Here is a 21443-nt window from a genome sequence, read left to right as displayed (position 1 = left end):
TGAAGGACAATTAATTATCTGGTTAGACATTTAGATTGATAACAGTTATATGAAGTTTGCTCCATTTTTTCCATAATTAGAAGTTATCTTGTATTTATATTCTCCACCTCTCAGATGGAACTGCAACAACACTGTTAATGTTTCAGAGTCTCAGTGTTAACTATTGACAGTTCAGTTTTTAAAAACATCTTGTTTGGTTCAGTAAGGCTGGTTTATTCTCAGCTTCCGGTTCTTAACTTGTACTCTGTGGTTTGTTCTGACCTTTTCCACCTTATCCTTTCAGTTCAAAAGATTTATGCCTAATTGTATCCAATGTTGAATAGAGTGTAAAAACTGAAGTTTTTCATTTGAAATTTCCTCTTTTAAAGTGTTCCTACATTTGCTCATATATTAAGATAAAAATGTAGTTATTTTAATGCAACATTTGGAGGTACGCTTAGATTGTTGTAAAATAAATAATAAATAATATTGCAAACATCAAGCCCGACATTTCACAGTAATGGTGAGCGTAATTTCCCTCATTGTGAATGTTGCTCCAAAGATCTAATTCTGGAAGTCCTACTCCCTCAATATGACACCTGCTATTTTCGTAGAGGGTAAATGGGGGTGGATTTCAAAGTGAACATTTGTGGACTGTGGAAGCATCTGCCCATATAAAACAGTAGGTCCCTCCAGTCATGTTTTAATTTGGTTAGGCGGGTATGGGGAACACAATATTTGCAATTTAGACCTGGTAGGAACAAGTATAAACTTTGTGGATTTGTTTGGAAAGGTAGGCTACACTATGGGAGAGGCAAGGTACCCTTTAGGAAAGTGTCCCACAATACTTTTGAAAAATGCTCTTTGTTATTGTTAAAAATTATTGTAAATGTGCATTAAAAATGCATGTCAAGCTGTCAAGGCACTTAAACACCTACCTTTTAAATATTCAAATAGTTACCTGAAGTGTTTTTTAAAAGTCAATGCTTGATATTTCACTTATGTGACATAGCCCTGAGTTTTATCATTAAAGAACAAGTGTATTCTGGATTAGAGGTGCTGGAAAAGCTCAGCAGTTCAAGCAGCATCTGAGGAGCAGTAAAATCAAAGTTTCGGGCAAAAGCCCTTCATCAGGAATACAGGACTAGTGTATGACTGATTTCCCAAACTTCAGTTGTCACTTTAGGAGCTTCTCAGTTCACAGTTTGCTTGAAAGCTCCAAGTGGTTAAAGCCTCCTTGAAGTGGAACTGTGAGTTATATTGCTTATTTTTATAACAGATTAAAGGATTTTAAGTGTGGTGAATGGATTGTTGTCAACCAGTGTGCATTTTGGAACAGTGAATTAATCAAGAAATACTTAAGAGCTTTATTTAATATCAGCATTGGCTCTAGTTGATTAGATGAGTTGATTTGGTAGATGTGAGGGAAGAAGATTGGGCCAAGGGTTGGTATGTTCGTACTATGTTGGCATGAGTTGATACAGCATTGGGGAGAAAGAGTCATGGGGTCTGCTAGAGGAGATAGGTAAGAAAGGAGAGTATGGAGGGCCATGGTGGATGGGTAGACAAGATGGTAAGGGGAGGGCATGGGGATGAGTGGAGGGGCATAGGTTACCAATCTTGTGTGGTGAGCCTATGTTTAATATAAAATGAAATGGCTCCATCTAAACTCTTGATAAAAAAAAATCCATTGATAGCAGAGAGGGAATCCTTCTGGGAAGATCTCACCCAGGTGCCAGAGATCAAAGGCCAGTGCTTGACATATTGCATCAGATATAGTTAAGTTGTGGAATGAAAACATCTCTATTATTTACTTTAATTCCTGGCTAAATATTCCTTCAAATTTAAACAATGATGTATAAATTGGTATGTTACAGTTTGTTTCATTGTGCACTGTCTTAATTAAAATATCAGAACATATTTTAATATGAAAAAAATAATTTTCACAGTGTGCGGACAGTAATCAAGCTCCTGAAGACAAAAGTGCACTTAGAGCAGGGAGCCTTGTCCTGAGGAAGGGGAAATTGAGAAGTGACTGGGGATCTTTGCCCTTGAGGGAGAAAGTGAGGTCTGCAGATGCTGGAGATCAGAGCTGAAAATGTGTTGCTGAAAAAGCGCAGCAGGTCCCTTGCTCAATTTGCCCAATTTCAGGTGACTCTGATTTTGTCCAGAAAAGTGGAGCACTGCGGTTTGGGCAGTTGATCTGGATACCTGACCCTCCAATTTGCACTCACATTATTTGTGACTCCTGATGAAAAATTCTTTGAATTCCAACACTCATGTCTGAGCACTGAAGATTGAGGAACATGATTACAACTCAATTGCATAATTTTTTTATTCACCATTTCTAAGTATAGGAAGGAGCCTAAGCTTCATAGAAAAGCATTTAATTTAAATTATCGTTGAATATGTTCATTGCCATCTTCACATATCACAATTTGTGCCTGTAGTACAGTCACAGTATACATCTGCACAGGTTCTAAGGATGAGTGCTCTTTGTGTTAACCTTCTTTACATTTTAAAAGAGGGTATCATTTTTAAGCACATAAAGCAATAGATTGAAGTGAAAAACTTTTTAAAATTGGATCATTTAAAAATAGCTTTCACTTTAATTAACTACCATATGTCATCTTTTTGGATGGCTTTGATTATAAATTTGAATTTATTGTACTTGAGATCTAGTTAGGTCAACTGTCTATTCAAAACTGCTCTTACTCATCTTTAAATATGAAGACGGAAAAAAGTGAGATTAACTGTTCCTGGTACAACTGATGCTGTGTACCATGATCAAGGCTAAACATCTGTGAACGGCAATCATGGATGACCTTTCATATAACTTTAATTATGCACAAGTGGCAGGTTCAAATTAGATATGGTTTACATTACCTGGCAGCGATATCAGGTGTTTGCATTTTATTCCGTTTGTTCGAAAAGAAACTCATGATCAAGCGGCAGATGGTAGAAGCAAATAAGGCTTTGGAAGGAATATGTGAAATCTGGAGTTTGTCTCCACACATTAACATGAAGGTCAGTTTTTAACAAAAAATGTTGCATCCTTTCTTATTAACAAATGGGGGACAGAGAAATTTGGATGCATTAATTGAAGTTCAATGCCAGTGCCAATTTTGATAGCTCATAGCAAGATGAGCTGAATGGTCTCTTTCTGAATCATTACAGGTCTGACACGATGCAGGATGTTGGAAACATCTGCCAGCTCTTACCTCTCCCTTCCTTAGCTGTCTATTGTATATGAATTAAAACCATATCCTGCACGTATTGTCACTAATTCTCAGAAGAATTGTAGGTGCATACTTCCAATATAATAAACATTTGGTAGGTGAAATCTCACTGTTGTCAACATATTTCAGTGCATAATCAGGGCAATCTTTTGTATCTGGAACACTGGCAGAAACTAGCTTTGGTCATTTTCTCCCAGTTGCACATCTCCTCCATGGTTGACTTGGGCTCTTTTTTTAAATCTGTGATCTGAACATCTTACTATCTGTGCTTATGTCCTGCTTTCTAAAGATGTCAAGGAACAGATTAGTTAATACTTTGGTTTTAGCAGTTTGTTGCATCTTTTGTATTAATTTTTGAGTTGAAAGCATGACTGGCAAGGCTAAACTGCCCTTTGGTAGGTGATATGCCACCTACAACTGAGTGACTTGCCAAGCCATTTCGGGGGCAGTTAAGAACCACATTAGCGTGGGTTTGAAGTCAATGTCGACCAAAGTCTCCCACTGTATTCGAGGGAGGTGGGACTATGAGGGGTGCCTGAAACCTGTCACTTGTGACAGGGCAGACCCTCAGTTCAATGATGCTGAGCTGAATTTAATGCAAGAGGCTATGAGGGAGAGAAGGGAGGTCATCTTCCTGAAGCATGGCAGAAAGAAATCACCTCATCATGCAGCAGAGGCACTTCTCTGTTCAGCATTATTTCCCTCTTCCTGCTCTGCCTCTTCCCTGATGTGTTGACTCTTTCCAGGACACTACTGTCCTCAAGGTCCACATCTCAATGGAGGGCCATGTTATGGAAAGTGCAACAGATGAGTATAATGACTGACACCTATGCAGGAAAGTATTGGAGGACACCACCTGAACAATGCAGTCACTGAATTCATATCTTCAGAGGCCTGATGACCTGTTCAATGTTGTCCTGATAAGTAAGTGCCTGTATCACCTCTGTGTGCCAAACTGGAACTCCTATGAAAAGGTGAGTATCATTTCTTCAAGGGATCTACCTTGTCTCCTAGAGTTCAGTGATGCCTTATGGGGGATGATATGAAATTCTCTGGACTGCTAGAGGATTAAGAGGTCATAGCAGCTGCCAGATGAGTGAGCATAGACATTGTGGAATCTCCTGTGTTATCACAGACAGTTGACTATGGAATAGAGTCCCTTTCAGTTAGTAGATCTTACGGTCTGGTCAATGCCTTAATGGCCTTATGAACAATTGATGACACTGGAAATCCAGTGATTGAGGCAAAACCAACTGCCCTTGACCCCGCTAGGCCCTATCTGTCATTAAAGAATGTGCTCTCCACCTCTGGCAAAAAGGACATTTGGGATGTCCAGCTTGTCACTTTCACCCACATTACCTTCAGCTGGCCAGTTTCTGACAGGCTCTTTATGAACTGCTATACAATGTCCGTGGTCTCAGCTGGAAAGAGAGCAAAATTCCTGTCCTACCCTCTGTCTACTTGCTTATTATTACTGATGCCAAATCAGCACTCTGAAATTGAAATGCCACGTGTCTAGTGGTAATTTTTAAGACCCCTTCTCCTCTGCATCTATCGCCATCCACATCCTGAAACTTCAGCCCCTTATAGGATTAACATATCGTTTGCAATAGGCAGCATTTTACATTGAGTGCAGATTTGATTTTTTGGAAGGCGGGATACATGTTTCAATTGGCTTGCAAAAACCTATTTTAATTTAACAGCTAACTGAAAAAAAGATGGTTTTTAAAAGATATGACTATGTTTGAATCAGGGGTCTGGGAAATAAAAATGATTTTATAATGTTACTATCCTTTCATCTACACTCCTTCAGACATGTTAAACCATTTTACCATTCAGTCTCCAGCAAAGACTGAAACAGAAAATCTTCCTTCCAATCTACTGCACAACTTAATTCCCAGCAAAAGAACTATTATCTTTACATGTAATCTAGGCATTCAGAATTGGATTTTAGAATGCAATATAGAGCAGCATGGTGGCTCACAGCACCAGGGATCCAGTTTCAATTCTAGCCTCAGGCGACTGTGTGGAGTTTGCACATTCCCCCCTAGTCTGCATGGGTTTCCCCTGGGTGCTCTCTGGTTTCCTCTCACTGTCCAAAGATGTGCAGGTTAGGTGAATTGGCCATGCTAGATTGTCCATAGTGTTCAGGGATGAGGTGCATTAGTCAGAGGTATATGTAGAGGAATGGGTCTGGGTGGGTTACTCTTCGAAGGGTCAATGTGGATTTGTTGGGCCAAAGGGCCTGTTTCCATACTGTTGGGATTCTATGATCATGAATATACTTAGAGGAACAACAAAATAAGGATATATAGTCATTGTTATGCAGGTTCCTCTGAAGCTGAAAGTCAGTGTTGGTGTTACTGTTAATTATTCACAGACATGTAAACAATGTAGCCCTGTTGCAGATGTCATTCTGTGATTGAGTATTGGAAATACCTGTATTTATTGTGTAAATTTACGATGTATCTGCAATTCAAAAAGCAATTCTCAAATGTCATGATGCAAAACTAAAAACTAACGGAGCAACAATTAACATTTTTGCATTCCTGCGTAACATAGCCTTTTTTGAACTAATGAATATCTAGGGCAAATGCTGAAATGGAATATTACTTCAAAGTTTCTAGGGAACTGTAGAGCTTTGTCTCCTAAAAGAAATGTTTTGGAACATGGTGTTTATGTGCCTGAGTACTGTGAAACACTGACTGATCAATTTATTGATATAGATCGAATTCTTATATTCTAATATATTTTCACTTTCTGTTGGTTTTCTCATATTAAAAATAAAATGATATTTACTTAATATGTTCTGTTCAAATTAATTGTACACAAAAAGAACCAGGCCATGTTACACAATTTCAATTTTAGATATTGACAGAACAAAAAATTATAATTGTTAGCATTTGTCTTATATAAGTAACCTGCCTGAACAATATCTCGAACATTTGTGGCAAAATGCTGTTGCGTTATTTACTTTGCAGATAGATTTAATTATCGTATGTGAACGACCAATCTAATTTTTGTTTTCATATGTCTATCTTCAAATATCTCTGATTTTATCCTCTGCTTGTTTAACTTTACGGGGTTATATGTTTCAGAACTACCACCCACACGGAACATAATGCCAGGCTTATTAAATCAATCCACATGGGCACCTCTCCCTTTGAAAGCTTCCTGCATCAAAGCCTGCATTAATGGTTACTCACTCAGGGTATCTGCAAGACTCACCTACACCAACCCAGAAGAGGAACCAATTGAAGGTAAGCAACAGAGCAAGAGGTCTGACAAAGTAAGATCTCAAATCAGATGGTTATTTAATAAAACTGTTGTGTAATAGATGAAAGGCCTGAGTTTTCCTTAGGTTGTGCGAGATACCTAGGTCAATTCTCCAACAATCAGCCAAACCAATGTAAAATAGCTTCAAGTGCAAAGAATGTTTGGTGTACATGATAATCCAGGTCTTCCGGTTCCCAGGTCATCGGATGTGGATTGAATTCCAGGCAAATTCTTGACTGCTGACTTCTGTAAGAATTGCCTCAGAAGTTTGAATATCTGTTGGGCAATTCCTTTGCCCCTTTACCCTCAGACTCCACTTTGAGCTGCTGTCAGAGACTCTGGATAGCTCTAATTTACTTAACTGAATAGTTATCCAGGAAATGATGGAGAGAAAATTCCTAGTCTAAATCAAAGGTAACTACAGAACTGACACCCCCATATCACTAAAGCAGACACCCAGACCCTCAATCAACCTTTCACGCCAACCGTACCTCAAACACCTGCCTAGCCCGACCCAACTAAACCAACACCCTGACTCCCCGTCTGATCTGACCGTCTGCTCTCAACCGAAGACCATCTGATCACCCAATAACAGATGCTCCTTTCCCCAACCTGACTACCCCAATCCAACTACCCAGTTGTCCATCTTGGGAAATAAGGCAGGCAGGTGACTGAGGTGTCAGTGGGGGAGCACTTTGGGGCCAGCAACCATAATTCTATTCGTTTTAAAATAGTGATGGAAAAAGATAGACCAGATTTAGAAGTTGAAGTTTTAAATTGGAGAAAGGCCAATTTTGACGGTATTAGGCAAGAACTTTCGAAAGCTGATTGGAGGCAGATGTTCGCAGGTAAAGAGACGGCTGAAAAATGGGAAGCCTTCAGAAATGAGATAACAAGAATCCAGAGAAAGTATATTCCTGTCAGGGTGAAAGGGAAGACTGGTAGGTATAGGGAATGCTGGATGACTAAAGAAATTGAGGGTTTGGTTAAGAAAAAGAAGGAAGCAAATGTCAGGTATAGACAGGATAGATTGAGTGAATCCTTAGAAGAGTATAAAGAAAGTAGGAGTATACTTAAGAGGGAAATCAGGAAGGCAAAATGGGGACATGAGATAGCTTTGGCAAATAGAATTAAGGAGAATCCAAAGGATTTTTACAAATATATTAAGGACAAAAGGGTAACGAGGAAGAGAATAGGGCCCCTCAAAGATCAGCAAGGCAGCTTTAGTGTGGAGCCACAGAAAATAGGGGAGATACTATATGAATATTTTGTATCAGTATTTACTGTGGAAAAGGATATAGAAGATGTAGACTGTAGGGAAATAGATGGTGACATCTTACAAAATGTCCAGATTACAGAGGAGAAAGTGCTGGATGTCTTGAAACGGTTAAAAGTGGATAAATCCCCAGGACCTGATCAGGTGTACCCAAGAACTCTGTGGGAAGCTAGAGAAGTGATTGCTGGGCCTCTTGCTGAGATATTTTTATCATTAGTAGTCACAGATGAGGTGCCAGAAGACTGGAGGTTGGCAAACGTGGCGCCACTGTTTAAGAAGGGCGGTAAAGACAAGCCAGGTAACTATAGACCGGTGAGCCTGACCTTGGTAAGGGCAAGTTGTTGGAGGGAATCCTGAGGGACAGGATGTACATGCATTTGGAAAGGCAAGGACTGATTAGGGATAGTCAACATGGCTTTGTGCATGGGAAATCATGTCTCACAAACTTGATTGAGTTTTTTTGAAGAAGTAACAAAGAGGATTGATGAGGGCTGAGCAGTAGATGTGATCTAAATGGACTTCAGTAAGGCATCCAACAAAGTTCCCCATGGGAGACTGATTAGCAAGGTTAGATCTCATGGAATACAGGGAGAACTAGCCATTTGGATACAGAACTGGCTCAAAGGTAGAAGACAGAGGGTGGTGGTGGAGGGTTGTTTTTCAGATTGGAGGCCTGTGACCAGTGGAGGGGCACAAGGATCGGTGCTGAGTCCACTAATTTTCATCATTTATATAAATGATTTGGATGTGAGCATGAGAGGTATAGTTAGTAAGTTTGCAGATGACACCAAAATTGGAGCTGTAGTGGACAGAGAAGAGAGTTACCTCAGATTACAACAGGATCTGGACCAGATGGGCCAATGGGCTGAGAAGTGGCAGCTGGAGGTTAATTCAGATAAATGCGAGGTGCTACATTTTGGGAAAGCAATCTTAGCAGGACTTATACACTTAATGGTAAGGTCCTAGGGAGTGTTGCTGAACAAAGATATCTTGGAGTGCAGGTTCATAGCTTCTTGAAAGTGGAGCTGCAGGTAGATAGGATAGTGAAGAAGACGTTTGGTATGCTTTCTTTTATTGGTCAGAGTATTGAGTACAGAGGTTGGGAGGTCATGTTGCAGCTGTACAGGACATTGGTTCGGCCACTGTTGGAATATTGCATGCAATTCTGGTCTCCTTCCTATCGGAAAGATGTTGTGAAACTTGAAAGGGTTCAGAAAAGATTTACAAGGATGTTGCCAGGGTTGGAGGATCTGAGCTACAGGGAGAGGCTGAACAGGATGGGGCTGTTTTCCCTGGAGCATCGGAGGCTGAGGGGTGACCTTATAGAGGTTTACAAAATTATTACAGACATGGATAGGGTAAATAGACACAGTCTTTTTCCTGGGGTCGGGGAGTCCAGAACTGGAGAGCAAAGGTTTAGGGTGAGAGGGGAAAGATATAAAAGAGATCTAAGGGGCACCCTTTTCACGTGGAGGGTGGTACATGTATGGAATGGGCTGCCAGAGGAAGTGGTGGCGGCTGGTACAATTGCAACATTTAAGAGGCATTTGGATGGGTATATGAATAGGAAGGGTTTGGAGGGATATGGGCCGGGTGCTGGCAAGTGGGACTAGATAGGGTTGGGATGTCTGGTCGGCATGGACGGGTTGGACCGAAGGGTCTGTTTCCATGCTGTACATCTCTATGACTCTATGACCTCATCATCTGTCATCATACATACCTTTTCTATCCTACGCATCTCCAAAATAGTCACGTACCATCCTAGCTGTTCACCCATTTGCTGACATTCACTGGACACTTAAACTTACAAAATGGCAGCTGCTGTCCCCTTCATTCACAATTTGATGGAGTGATTATGAGTTACTGGACTTCACAAGTCTGAAGAAACCAAGCTTGACAGACCCGGCTGGAAATATGGAGTGCTTTGAGATGGTGACTATGTGAGCGGAGCAGCAATCTGATGATGAATGCCACTGTATGGAAGACTTGAGCCTCAGTTTCTGTTGTTTAAATGTGAGAAGTGTGAAAGTGTGAATACAGAGGAGTGCCATAAGCACCATCCTCTATGATGGCATCTTATCGGCAGCTCAGGATCTCAGAGGAATAAGACCTACCAGTTGAGTCTGCTTCATTGTCTCTGTATCAATGCCTATCACATCATTAAATCTTGTACTTTGTTGTTATTATGCAATTAACTATGTCATATTTAAAAGAAGTGCCTTTCCTCATTAGACTGTTTGTTTCCTCTAACACTCTTGATTTAATATGATGAGCCTAAATAAAGAGAGGGTGGTAGTAACAAATATACCAGATAGATCATATAACATGATGAGCAGGGGTGAGTGTTCAATCATATTAACTGAATGACTCACAGGTAGTGAATTAGCACATTGATTAAAATGCATAATTTCAATGTTAAAACTTTTTAAACTGTATTAATCAAGTTGCCCATTTTAGTATAGCAAGGAATATCTTGAGAAGCAACATTTACTTTATGTTATGTTCTAAGCCCACTGCTTGATTTTACTGCTTTATGTCAGATTTTATATTCATCAATATGCAAATTATTTTGAGCAGAAACTTGAACATCAAGAAAGCTTTTCAAAACTGGTGCAGTTTTAGAGGCAAACTGCCCAGATTGCTGATTGCATTTAATGCGCAGATTCTACCTAAAGCCGTTTTCATTATTCAGGTTTGTAAACCTAAAGATGGGTGATACTAATCATGAAAATTCTGCCATCTCAGTGAATTAATTGGGCTATTTTATTTCAGTTTTGGAAGTTGTGTTAGGGATAATTACACAGATTTTCACAGTTTGTGATCTCATCTTTCAAGAGTAAATTCACTGGGGATATATTTTGCTTCTGGCAGCAAGAAAATGCCATCCCCATTATCCTGCTTTTTTCTGCATCAACCACAAGGACAAAGTTCAGTTTAGACATTTGCCACTCAAAGTTAATGTATGGTCTACATGTGGAACTGGGAATGCATATAGTGCATATGGGCGTCCTTGCCTGAGATCATTATCTTCCATACTGGAGCTTGTAAAAGCTGAACTAAGGGAGAAATCAAACTCAAGTCTTTTTTTAACTCCTGCAAAGACCACCTACCTCACCCCGAACTCTTCTTTTAACCTGCCCCGTCTCTTGGGGAAGAATGATTCTGAGCTCATTACCGTGTGCATTCACCTAGACTGTTTTAATAATCTATGACCTGCAACGTATACATGTGTAAGTATAGTGTCATTTCTAATGGGCTGTGTATTATGTATTGAACCATCACTGAAGCAAACCTGTATTGAGTGTGAAATTAGTTTTATTCTTGGATTGGAATATAATCATGTCAGATTCCCCTCCTGCTCTGCCTTAGTCATGTGACCTCTACCATGAGATGACTATCCTGGAGGCAGCCATCTTATAAACACTTCTGTCAAGACACAGTGCAGATCAGACTGCTATCTTGTTGAACATAGATCATGGTGACAGAAGTGGAGCTGAGATTGAGCATTGAAGAGCTACTGTTAGAAAGACACAGAATGTTCAGAGCACTAAAAGCTGCTGCAAGTCACTGAACAATACTGACAAAGTAAACAAAATGAACCAGAGCGGAAACATTGAATAAGACACAATGGCTGGAACTTTTCTTCCATCTCCAGTTTTAATGCAGGTTATGTGAAGCAAAACTGGCAGTTATTCTACATACAATGGCAAAATAACAAAATAGTGGTCGACCTACTTAATAAGACAGAGCAGCTAAGAGTAGTCTCACTCTCACCAGTGTTGGGAACAGACTGTTTCAAAGTGTATTCACCCTGAATCTCTGAAAAACTAACTGCAGAAAGTCTGAAAGCCTTGATGGAATGCTTTTAACCCTAAGTGAATATAATTTATGGGCAATATGTATTAAAAATTAGGGGCCAGGGTGAAAAGGGGCTGTTGATGAATTTGTGATTTTATTATATCAACTCATGTATCATGTGAATTAGAACCACTGAAGGATGATCCAGTTAATGGCAGGGTTGCATTCGGATAAGCAATTCGGCAGCGAGAGCAGTTCTCTTGAGAGAGGAGAAATTTGTTTTCATGGCTGATTATCAGTAGCCCTTTTCCCACTTTTCCTCCACACTTTGATCCCTCAAGACCCAAGTGGTATATCCAACTCCTTCTTGAAATTTGTACAATATTTTGGCTTTGATTGCTTTCTGTGGTAACATATTCCATAGGCTCACCACTCTCTGAGTGAAGAAGCATCTAAATGGTTTGCCCCATATTCTCAGACTGTGTAAACACCCCTGACATGGGAACATCTTTTCTGCATCTACCCTGTGTAGGGTTCTGCAATCAGTAATTTTCTGATATTTAGGTGGTTCGAATCACCCCTAGATCCCTGGTTCTGACCCTGGACTTATTTCGGAATGTGAAATGAAGAAAGCGGTTGTCAGGTGTCTTAGGGTAAAAGAATTTCTGTGTTTATTTAAGTACAAAATATAAGTATAATACCAGAAATAAATGTTTTGTAATAAACAGTGAAATTGACACAATTACCGAGGACAGTAATTACATAAACTTTTAAATTAAACATAGGTTAAACACTATTTGAAATGGTTGGTGCTGGTACAATTTCAACATTTAAAAGGCATCTGGATGGGTATATGAATAGGAAGGGTTCAGAGGCATATGGCCGAAGTGCTGGCAATTGGGATGAGATTAGAATATCTGGTTGACGTGGATGAGTTAGACTGAAGGGTCTGTTTCCATGCTGTACACCTCTGTGACTCTATGACCACAATGATTGGATCCTCCTTCCCACTGCAAGTTCTTCTTCAGCTCAAAGCAGATATCCCAAGGCCTGGTATCAGAGGTTTTACATGCAGAGGGTGGTGCATGCATAGAAAGTGCTGTTAGAGGAAGTGTTGGAGGCTGGTACAATTACAACATTTAAAAGGCAAACGTGGATATATTACTTTTAGTTGGCTGATCTAAATCTCACTATATTCTACATATAAAAAATGGTTACTTGAATCTGGATGGAAGCAGTGGCTTTCTAATTACATTTTGGATTACCTCTGACCTGTTAGCCTCACATCAGTACTAGGGAAAATGCTAGAATCTAATATAAAGGAAGTAATAACTGGATCATAATGAGCTGATTGCGTACAGTCGGCATTGATTTGGGAATGGGAAATCATGTTTGATGAAATTGTTGGAGTTCTTTTGATGATGCTACTAACAAATTTGTTGATGGACATAACATACTGGATTTTTCAGAAGGTAACGTCTACAGGAGGTTGGTCAGAAGAATTAATGCACGTGTGAAAGGAGGTAAGACACTGGCGTGGATTAAGATCAGCTAAAAGACAGAAAACAGAAAGTAGGAATAAATGGGTCATTCCCACTTTGGCAGGCCATAACTAGTGCAGTACCACAAGGATTAGTACTTAAGTTATAGCTATTCCCAATATAGGATTGACTTGGCTGTGGGGACCAAATGTAATATTTCTAAAATTGTAGATAATGCAAAGGTAAGCCGGAATGTGTGTTGTGAGAAAGATGCTTCTTCAGGAAAATTTTGACAAGCTTACTGAGTTAGCAAGAACATGGCAAATGACATGTAATGTGGAAAAATGTAAGGTTATCATAGAATACAGTGTGGAAGGAGGCCATTCCTCCCAAGTCCATGCCAACCCTCAGAACGATAGCCCTCTGCCTCTCCAATTTCATTTAATCTTTTAAGATCTTCCTCAAAATCCACAATATTGATTAAATGTTTTCTAAAACTGTCTCTTTTTTATCGGGCTTATATGGAGTGCCTTGAGGTATATTTTCTAGAATCCAAAATATTTTAGGCATGCCTTTACACCAACACGCTATCCAAGATTTCCAAGATTTATTTGCTCTGAGACAGCTAACAGCAGTATAGTTCTCTCTCAGGGTGACCATGCCTACAATCCACCTGCTCACCCCAACAAAGAAGTTGATGATGTGAAGAACACATTTGCTCCTTTGCCGTTATTCCTGGTTCCAACCCCATTATCCCCCATTTCTGGCCTTCACATGTAATCTTGCAGATTTCTGCTCCTAAGACCTCATCCCCTGTCCCTGAACCTTGATGTTTTTTGACTTCCAATCCCTGGACCCCTGATGTTGGCTCTTGATTCTTATGCATCCCAATCTCATGCTCCTCAACATCCTATTCTACTGCCTGCCCCCACTCCCATTCTCTTGATCCATGGTGTCCCCTCACATCACCAACACTGATCCATGGCTTCATCTTCCTTAGACTTCCCAATCTATGACTCTGCAATTCTGCACCATATTCCTGGCCTCAATCTCACAGCTGACCCCTGAACCCAATTAAATGAAGGCCACTCTTCAACATTGGCCCATGGTCAAGACCCCATTTGCCTCTATAAGATTCTGCCTGTTCTCTTTTGAATGAGATCTTTAACTAAAACATGGTCGCTTCTCTCAGTTGGACATTAAAAGAATTGATGTGCTATCTCAAAAATGTGCGCTGTCCCCTGTAGATTTGCCAATATTAATGACTCAGTTAAAATCACTGAAGTAAATCATTTGCTCATTATCTCTTTGCTGTTTGTGGAGTTTGCTGTGTGCAAATTGGCTACAAATATTGATATTTCAAATCTCTTCAAAGTGATTCTGAGTCAGTGAACTTGAGTAATATAAATCCAGAAGATGTTGGAAATCCTCAGCTGGTTACACAGTATCTGTGGAGCATTATACCAGCTCTGTGCTGCTCTTTGATAAAGAAAATCAGAGTCCTGTATATGCATTCTTGAATGCATTGTGCATCAATCACTATTATCCATAATCTGATTAAATTTGATAAAAGCCAAGAAGCAAAGTCAGATCATATCATTTATCAAGCAGTTTAAAATGAATTTTAAAGGTCCCCAGACTGTCCAACCAAGTGCTTGCAATCTTTTGTAAGTAGGTTTTAACATCTGTTAGTAATGCTGCAATTACTGTGAAACTGAAACAATATGAAAGTAACTCTTTCAGTTGGCCTGACATTGCTATTTATGATTTTATCCAAATCAACTGACTATAATTTGTACCTTACATTCTTTATTTTAGAGGAACAAATTGCATTACTTCAGCACAAACAATGCCTTGCCTTTGACCAATTGATGAATTTCATGGCTACAAACCTGACCTTATTGATTAGGTTAGATTAGATTCCCTACAGTGTGGAAACAGGCCCTTCCATCCAACAAGTCTACCCCAACCCTCTGAAGAGTAACCCATCCAGACCCATTTCCCTCTGACTAATGCACCTAACATTATGGACAATTTAGCATGGCCAATTCACCTAACCTGCGCATCTTCGTACTGTGGGAGGAAATCGGAGCACCTGGAGGAAACCCACGCAGACACGGGGAGAGTGTACAAACTTCACACAGAGAGTCGCCTGAGGCTGGAATTGAACCTGGGACCCTGGTGCTGTGAGCCAGCAGTGCTAACCACTGAGCTACTGCCAAAGACCCACAGTGACCACCCCTCCCCCACACCCCGTTGAAGTGCTGGTGGGCCTTGTGCTTTGTGGTAACGAATATAGCTTGCAATCTGGTTGGCATTTTGGGTTCCACTTTATTCTGCAACCTTGCTATTGCCCACTGGTTGAAGGGCAATTGGAATAGCCAGTTGCTCTGTACATAAACTCCACTCCTTCAAGACCTTTCTGCAGTGCACAGAGTAATAATTTAACAGATGCTAAACAGTTGTCATCATTCTTCTTTGTTTATGGGGTGCAGAGCCCGACTTAGCTCTTCTGAGTGCTCTGTGTGTACCTTCTCCTGTATGGAGAAGGCTAGAGGTCTCAGTGAAGCAATTAAAACTGTCATTTACCAACTGCATGCTGTTATATCACTAAATTAGCAATGTATGTTTGGCAATAATTACCTGAAGCATTGCAATAACTGTTACTGGTACAGGGGTAATGCAGTCATAGAGTTACAGCATGGAAACAGACCTTTGGTCCAACTCGTCCATGCCGACCAGATATCCAAAATTAATCTAATCCCATTTGCCAGCATTTGGCCCATGTCTCTCTAAACCCTTCCTATTCATATACTTATCCAAATGCCTTTTAAATGTTGTAATTGTCCCAGCCTCCACCATTTTCTCTGGCAGCTCATTCCATACACGCATCATTCTTTGTGTGAAAAAGTTGCCCCTTAAGTCCCTTTTAAATCTCTCTCCTCTCACCTTAAACCTATGTACTCTAGTTCTGGGCCCCACCCGGGGCAAAGACCTTGTCAATTTATCCTGTCCATTTGATCATGATTCACTGAGGGTAATAATTCACTATGATTTAGAATGTTTGATTGTTGAATATAAAAACAATCCCCATGTTCAGACGATAACAAGGGCACCATTGGTGGTTTCCTATGGTCCTGTTCATGAATATTGCGAGGAATCCCAACCAAAAAATGTTTGCTGTTACTGCCCTTGTAAATAGCTTGGTTAACAAATGTACTCGCTTGATACTTTCAAGTGCCATTTCAAAGTGCTGGTTAGGCGTCCAATAAACTGGCATTGATATTGAAGCATGAAAACTCTGAAAGATATCCAGGAGTTTTCAAAGCTTTTGAAATGAAGCTCTTAGGTAAGCTCTCAAAGGCATCGTCAAAACTCTCAAAGGCATCAATTGACTTGTAATGCAATCAGCTACCTAAACGTTGAAAAAGGCAATAGTAAAAGCACAGCATGGAAATTAATAGCAATTAAGAATTTTCCTTTGAGTACAAAAACACTTTTCACTCTCCACGACCTATTATAGTAAATCTATAAAACCAAAAAATACTTGTAAAAATGAGAATTATAAAAACTATAAAATCAGTAACAAATGGGATAAATACATTATTCAATAAAAAAGATGAGATTCATAAAACCACCAATGTCCATAAATTAAAACAATGAAAACCATAAAAGTGATAAGAACCCTAAAAAATATCTGAATCAAGATCAGCATCAGTTTTTAATGAGCTGGATTCCTCCTGTTATCTGAACCTAATTGTGCTTTTAATGATATGCTTGAGCTCTGCAGGCACTCCTTTTAGTGGTACTCTTTCATGAGCCCTGCAAAGATAGCATGTAACGATTTGGTCAACTCATACCTTCTGCACCACTGACTCTTCCAGTGTCACTTCAACTTGATTCTGTGCCATTTCAACCTCGTCATGCTACTCTTCCCCTAATTCAGCCTTCATCTGCTTTCTGCCATACCTTAGATTCTTCCCACTCCTGCAGCCCTTTGACCTGCTCCTCAACTAACTCAAACTTCTCCACCACCTCGATATCTTCCTTCTCCTGCATTTCCACAATCATCTTCTACAATGTCACCTCAACGTCATCTTGTGCTCCCAAATCTCCTCATTCTTGTTGACGTCCTTCTGTTCCTCTTCTGCATTGGCATCCACCTGCTCCTCACCTCATTCTCCTGTTCCTTGTGCCCCTTTCCATCTCTTCTTCCACAACTGTGACTTCCTCTTCTGTCATTGTAGCCTCCTCCTCATTGATTTCCATCTCCTGGTCCTCCACTGTCGAGATATCAGGAGATAGAGAATATAGGATGAGGGAAAGAAAAAGCATGAATTAAGGGAAAGAGACTGTGTGGGGTCAAGAATGAGAGGTCAAGGGTAGATGGACAAAGAGAGGGAGATGACAGAGAGATATTGGTTGACAACCAAGGGGGAGAGAGATTAAGATGAATCTGGGTGATAGTTATGGGTGAAGACATCAAGGGGAACCCAAGCTGAAGGAATTTAGAATTGAGTGGGAGACATCAAGGAAACTTAATCCTGTTAGGAAGCAGCCTCCAGCCCCTACTGATCAGATATCAGAGTCACCTCTACCACAGTTTGGCCACCCTGCATATTGTTGAACTGTCTGTTCAGCCTGGTTTGCAGAAATCCTAGTGTCAGCGAGTCATAAGATGTACAGCATGGAAACAGAACCTCTGGTCCAGCTCATCCGATCTAATTTTACTGAATCATAACAAAATAAATAAACTGCCGAAGTTTGTGAGATCGTAACGTATTTTTTGTCAGTTTTGTGACGCATAATATTAAAAAAAGGTCCACAAATTTGTCCTCCGTAGCCAATAGACATTTGACCACTAGTCCATTTCCATTGAAATTGTCACAAATATACTTCTTGGCATTTTTGGGAGTTATACATCTTTAGTGGTAGACCAGCAAGCCATGTAGGAGGTTGAGGTAGCTACGTTGTTATGAGTACTCTTTCCAAATACAGTTGCTAGGAATATGTGCTGTCCATTCTGCAATTAAAAAAAAACTCCTGTGACTGTGCATACTTAGCATCAGCTTTCTGGGCTGTTCAAATTTCCACTAGTTTCTGGGTTGTGGCCAGTAAGGTAGTCAAGGAGGTACATGACTCCACATCTTCAATGAAATATACATTGTTTTGTGTAGGTTTCCCCATGGGAATGTGGGAAAATGTGTCTGCAGAGGTTTGCTGTTTACCTTGGATACACTCCACAATGCATCAAACGTAATGAATCATAAGCAAAGCCTGTTTGAGTTACCAGTGGCATTACCTCTTGGTGTAGCAATGGATCAATTTCCTCTATCCCTCCTTTAAGTACAGGTGTGGAAACGTTCTTGGAATGAATAGACATATCTTTTGGCATCTGGCCTTAGTGCAATATGGAAAGACATATACAGCTTCCCAGGCCAGTAAATAATTTTGGAAATTCTCACCTGAATTTTTCCAATTTTCCCCATTGTTTAGTTCCTCCACATTGTGGACAAATTGTAAGTTCAGCAAGTTGCCTGGCTCAACAATAAGCATTCCTGGTTTTGAATCATTTCTCTTCATTACATTGAATTGCAACAGTCAACATTCCCACTTCTTCAGTTGAAGGCCCTCTGCACTGAAGTGTCATATAGTTGATGTCTGGAGAAAATCAAGCTTCAGCCACTGTACTATGTCAGGAATAATTACCACCCCTGCTCAGTGTCTAAATTGAAAGTAGTTACGTGGTTGAAGATTATAATGTCAACATGCCAAAAATCCTGCTTAGACTTTGTGACCTCATCCAGAAAGGGCACTTCATGTTCACCTTCCATTTCATGGACTCTGATCAATAAAACGGGCAATCCTTTAAACATTTGAGCTGGTATTGGAAGTTTTCTGCTACAGCAGAATCTCCCTGCAGAAGTTGACAGTCTCCATTTATGTCTGGGTGAGGGTTTTTGCCAAAGTGCAGCCATACAGTAATGGCAATGAATGGCAGTGCCTTTTCACTCTGCCCTTTCACTCTGATTTGTTGTAGGGTTCTCACATTTAACTGGGGCCCAGTTGAGATTATTAGCATAGGAATAACATTTTGCTGCAGGGCACTGGATATCTGTGCCAAATTTTCTATGATTCATGGGAACCTTCCTTTGAAAATAGCAGTAGGAATCAAAGGCTTTGAGGACTTTATGATATTTAGGGGATCTGACATTAATCAGTTGCTGTCTTAAACTATTGGCAGAGCAGTTGCCAATTGTAAATAGGAGAATAATGACATTCCCACTTTCTGGCTTCTAAGGTAGCTCTGTCCTGTTCGAATCAATGATGTCAGTTTCTCCAGTAGGTAATGCAGTTGATGCTTTTCATATGCACCAGGAGCTCGAATGAAAATAAGGGTTTTTCATCGTTTTGTGCACTTCCAGTCAGCTGTCATGAGGATCTGGCAATTGTGAGTTGGGCTGATTACTGCTGTGGGCATTGCTCTGGGTTGGGGCAAGGTTCGGTCACTCTCACCTTTATCAGCATCTGCTGGCATCCCTCATACATCTTCACTACCACTGTCACTGTGTTCAAATATCACAAGTAGGTTCTGGGAGGCTTCAAGAGATAAGGACTGCACACTATATTAGGGCAAAGTGATGAGAATGTATTAACTATTTACAGTTTTACAGAGGCCTGATTGAGCTGGACTTCACTAGAACCTTCATCACTCAGACCCCAGTTCCATGTGACCTGTTATGTGACTGATGATACAATGTAGCTATGAGCATATAATTATTAGTTCCATGTACTGTTTTCTCTTAGGGGTGTTTGTTTACCTGCTGGAGGAATCCGAAACAGTGGTCGCCTTTGAAGCTTTGACAGCAGGAAAATCTGTAACGATTCAGATAAAGAATCGGGGTAGAGCAGAAGATTGCTGTTTTGACTGTTGCAGCCATGCAAACCTAGCTCTACAGTGTAACAATGGTAAGTCAAAGTGGGAGATTACATTCCAATCATAGTCTCATCTGCTGCTTCTGTATAGAATGTTTGACCACAAATGTATTCAAAGCTCATATATTGCAGTGCATATTTTTGAGCCTTGATAATTACAATAAGCCTGCATGGATGTGTACAGAGTGTCTGCATGGATGTTCCTGTGTAAGAACATTAGTACAAGATTGGTCTAATTAATCTTATTCTATATCATTCTCATTAGATAGGGGCCAAGCTCAGGAGAACACAGTTTTACATAGATATACAGAACAAAAACAGGCCATTTTACCCAAACCATCTGAGCTAGTGTTTATGTTGCTCTGTTGCTCCACATCTGTCTTTCCTCAGTATCAATCTGTATTCCTTTTTTTTCAACCATTTCTCCCTAAATGCTATTACCTATGGTAGCAGTTTTCACATTCTCATGATTTGTTAGATTGAGGTTTCTCCTGAATCCGGCTTGATTTATTTTACTAATTATCCTATATTGATGGCCTCTAGTCCTGTTCTCCATATGTGGAAATATGTGGAATTTTTCCCAGACCCTGTAAGATGTCTTTAGAGGTGGGGTTAGGCTTAGAGATATGGGGAAACTCTGAAAGAAACTTGGTAGACTATCCCTTGGAATTGGTCTCACCATTGTGCCCCTTTCCCAGAGATGTGCTCCCATTGGGGGCAACAGCTACCCATCCATAGCCTTACTTTCCAAATGTCACATTGACCTCTTCAGCACCACTGTGTCTGCAGCTTAGATGAGGCAAGAATGGTATGATGGGGTCACTGCAATAAGCCAAGCATGTGTTCAGGTTACAGTAAAGGAATCAAATCATTCTTCACAGCCTGCCTGCTGGGAATGCTTTTATTTGCAAATGGTTCATCTGCAAAAGGATCAAATGGCTTATGGTGGAAATCAGGTTGTGGCCTTCAGTAGCATCAGTATTGCCACTTCATTTTGTCAACCCTCTCAGTTGTCATGCTGACAGATCAGAGCCCCAAATTATTCATACATCAAACTATATTTAACTCTTGCAGGAAGATACAGAAAAAGAGGTTGTTAGTGGGCATTGTGTGCTTGTGTGGAGTAGTTTGCAGTGAAGGTCAAAGCTTGAGGACAGCCGTTAAACATCCCCACATTCCAAGTAAAAAGAAAATAGACTCCCTCACTCTGAGTACTGAAAGTCCATCAACAAGCAAATCACTGTCAAAAAGTGCAACAGGACAAAATAATTTCAATTAACTTGCAAAAATAAGGACTCCAAATGGTCTCATTTTGCTTATTGGGATTTTATCCAACTCATCTGACTCACAATTTGTACCTTACATTCTGTAATTTAGAGGAACAAATTGCATTACATCAGCACAAACAATGTCTTGTCTTTGACCAATTGATGAACTTAGTTACCTTGTAGTTTCTGG

General features: G+C 40.2%; 1 protein-coding gene across 6 annotated transcripts in view; it reads left to right on the top strand.

Annotated features, from left to right (window-relative positions):
- Nucleotides 1–21443, top strand: part of vwa5b2 (von Willebrand factor A domain containing 5B2) — a 160781-nt gene that overhangs the window by 51345 nt on the left and 87993 nt on the right. For all 6 annotated transcript variants that reach the window (XM_060834683.1, XM_060834686.1, XM_060834684.1 and 3 more), the window contains 2 exons: nucleotides 6317–6478; nucleotides 19857–20018. In XM_060834683.1, the coding sequence (XP_060690666.1) occupies nucleotides 6317–6478; nucleotides 19857–20018 (324 nt within the window). The remainder of the gene's footprint in view (nucleotides 1–6316; nucleotides 6479–19856; nucleotides 20019–21443) is intronic.

The sequence above is a fragment of the Hemiscyllium ocellatum genome, chromosome 13, assembly GCF_020745735.1.
Source record: "Hemiscyllium ocellatum isolate sHemOce1 chromosome 13, sHemOce1.pat.X.cur, whole genome shotgun sequence".
NCBI classification, from domain to species: Eukaryota; Metazoa; Chordata; class Chondrichthyes; order Orectolobiformes; family Hemiscylliidae; genus Hemiscyllium; species Hemiscyllium ocellatum.
The sequence above is the reverse complement of the archived record's forward strand: the minus strand, read 5'-3'. Positions and strand labels throughout refer to the sequence as shown.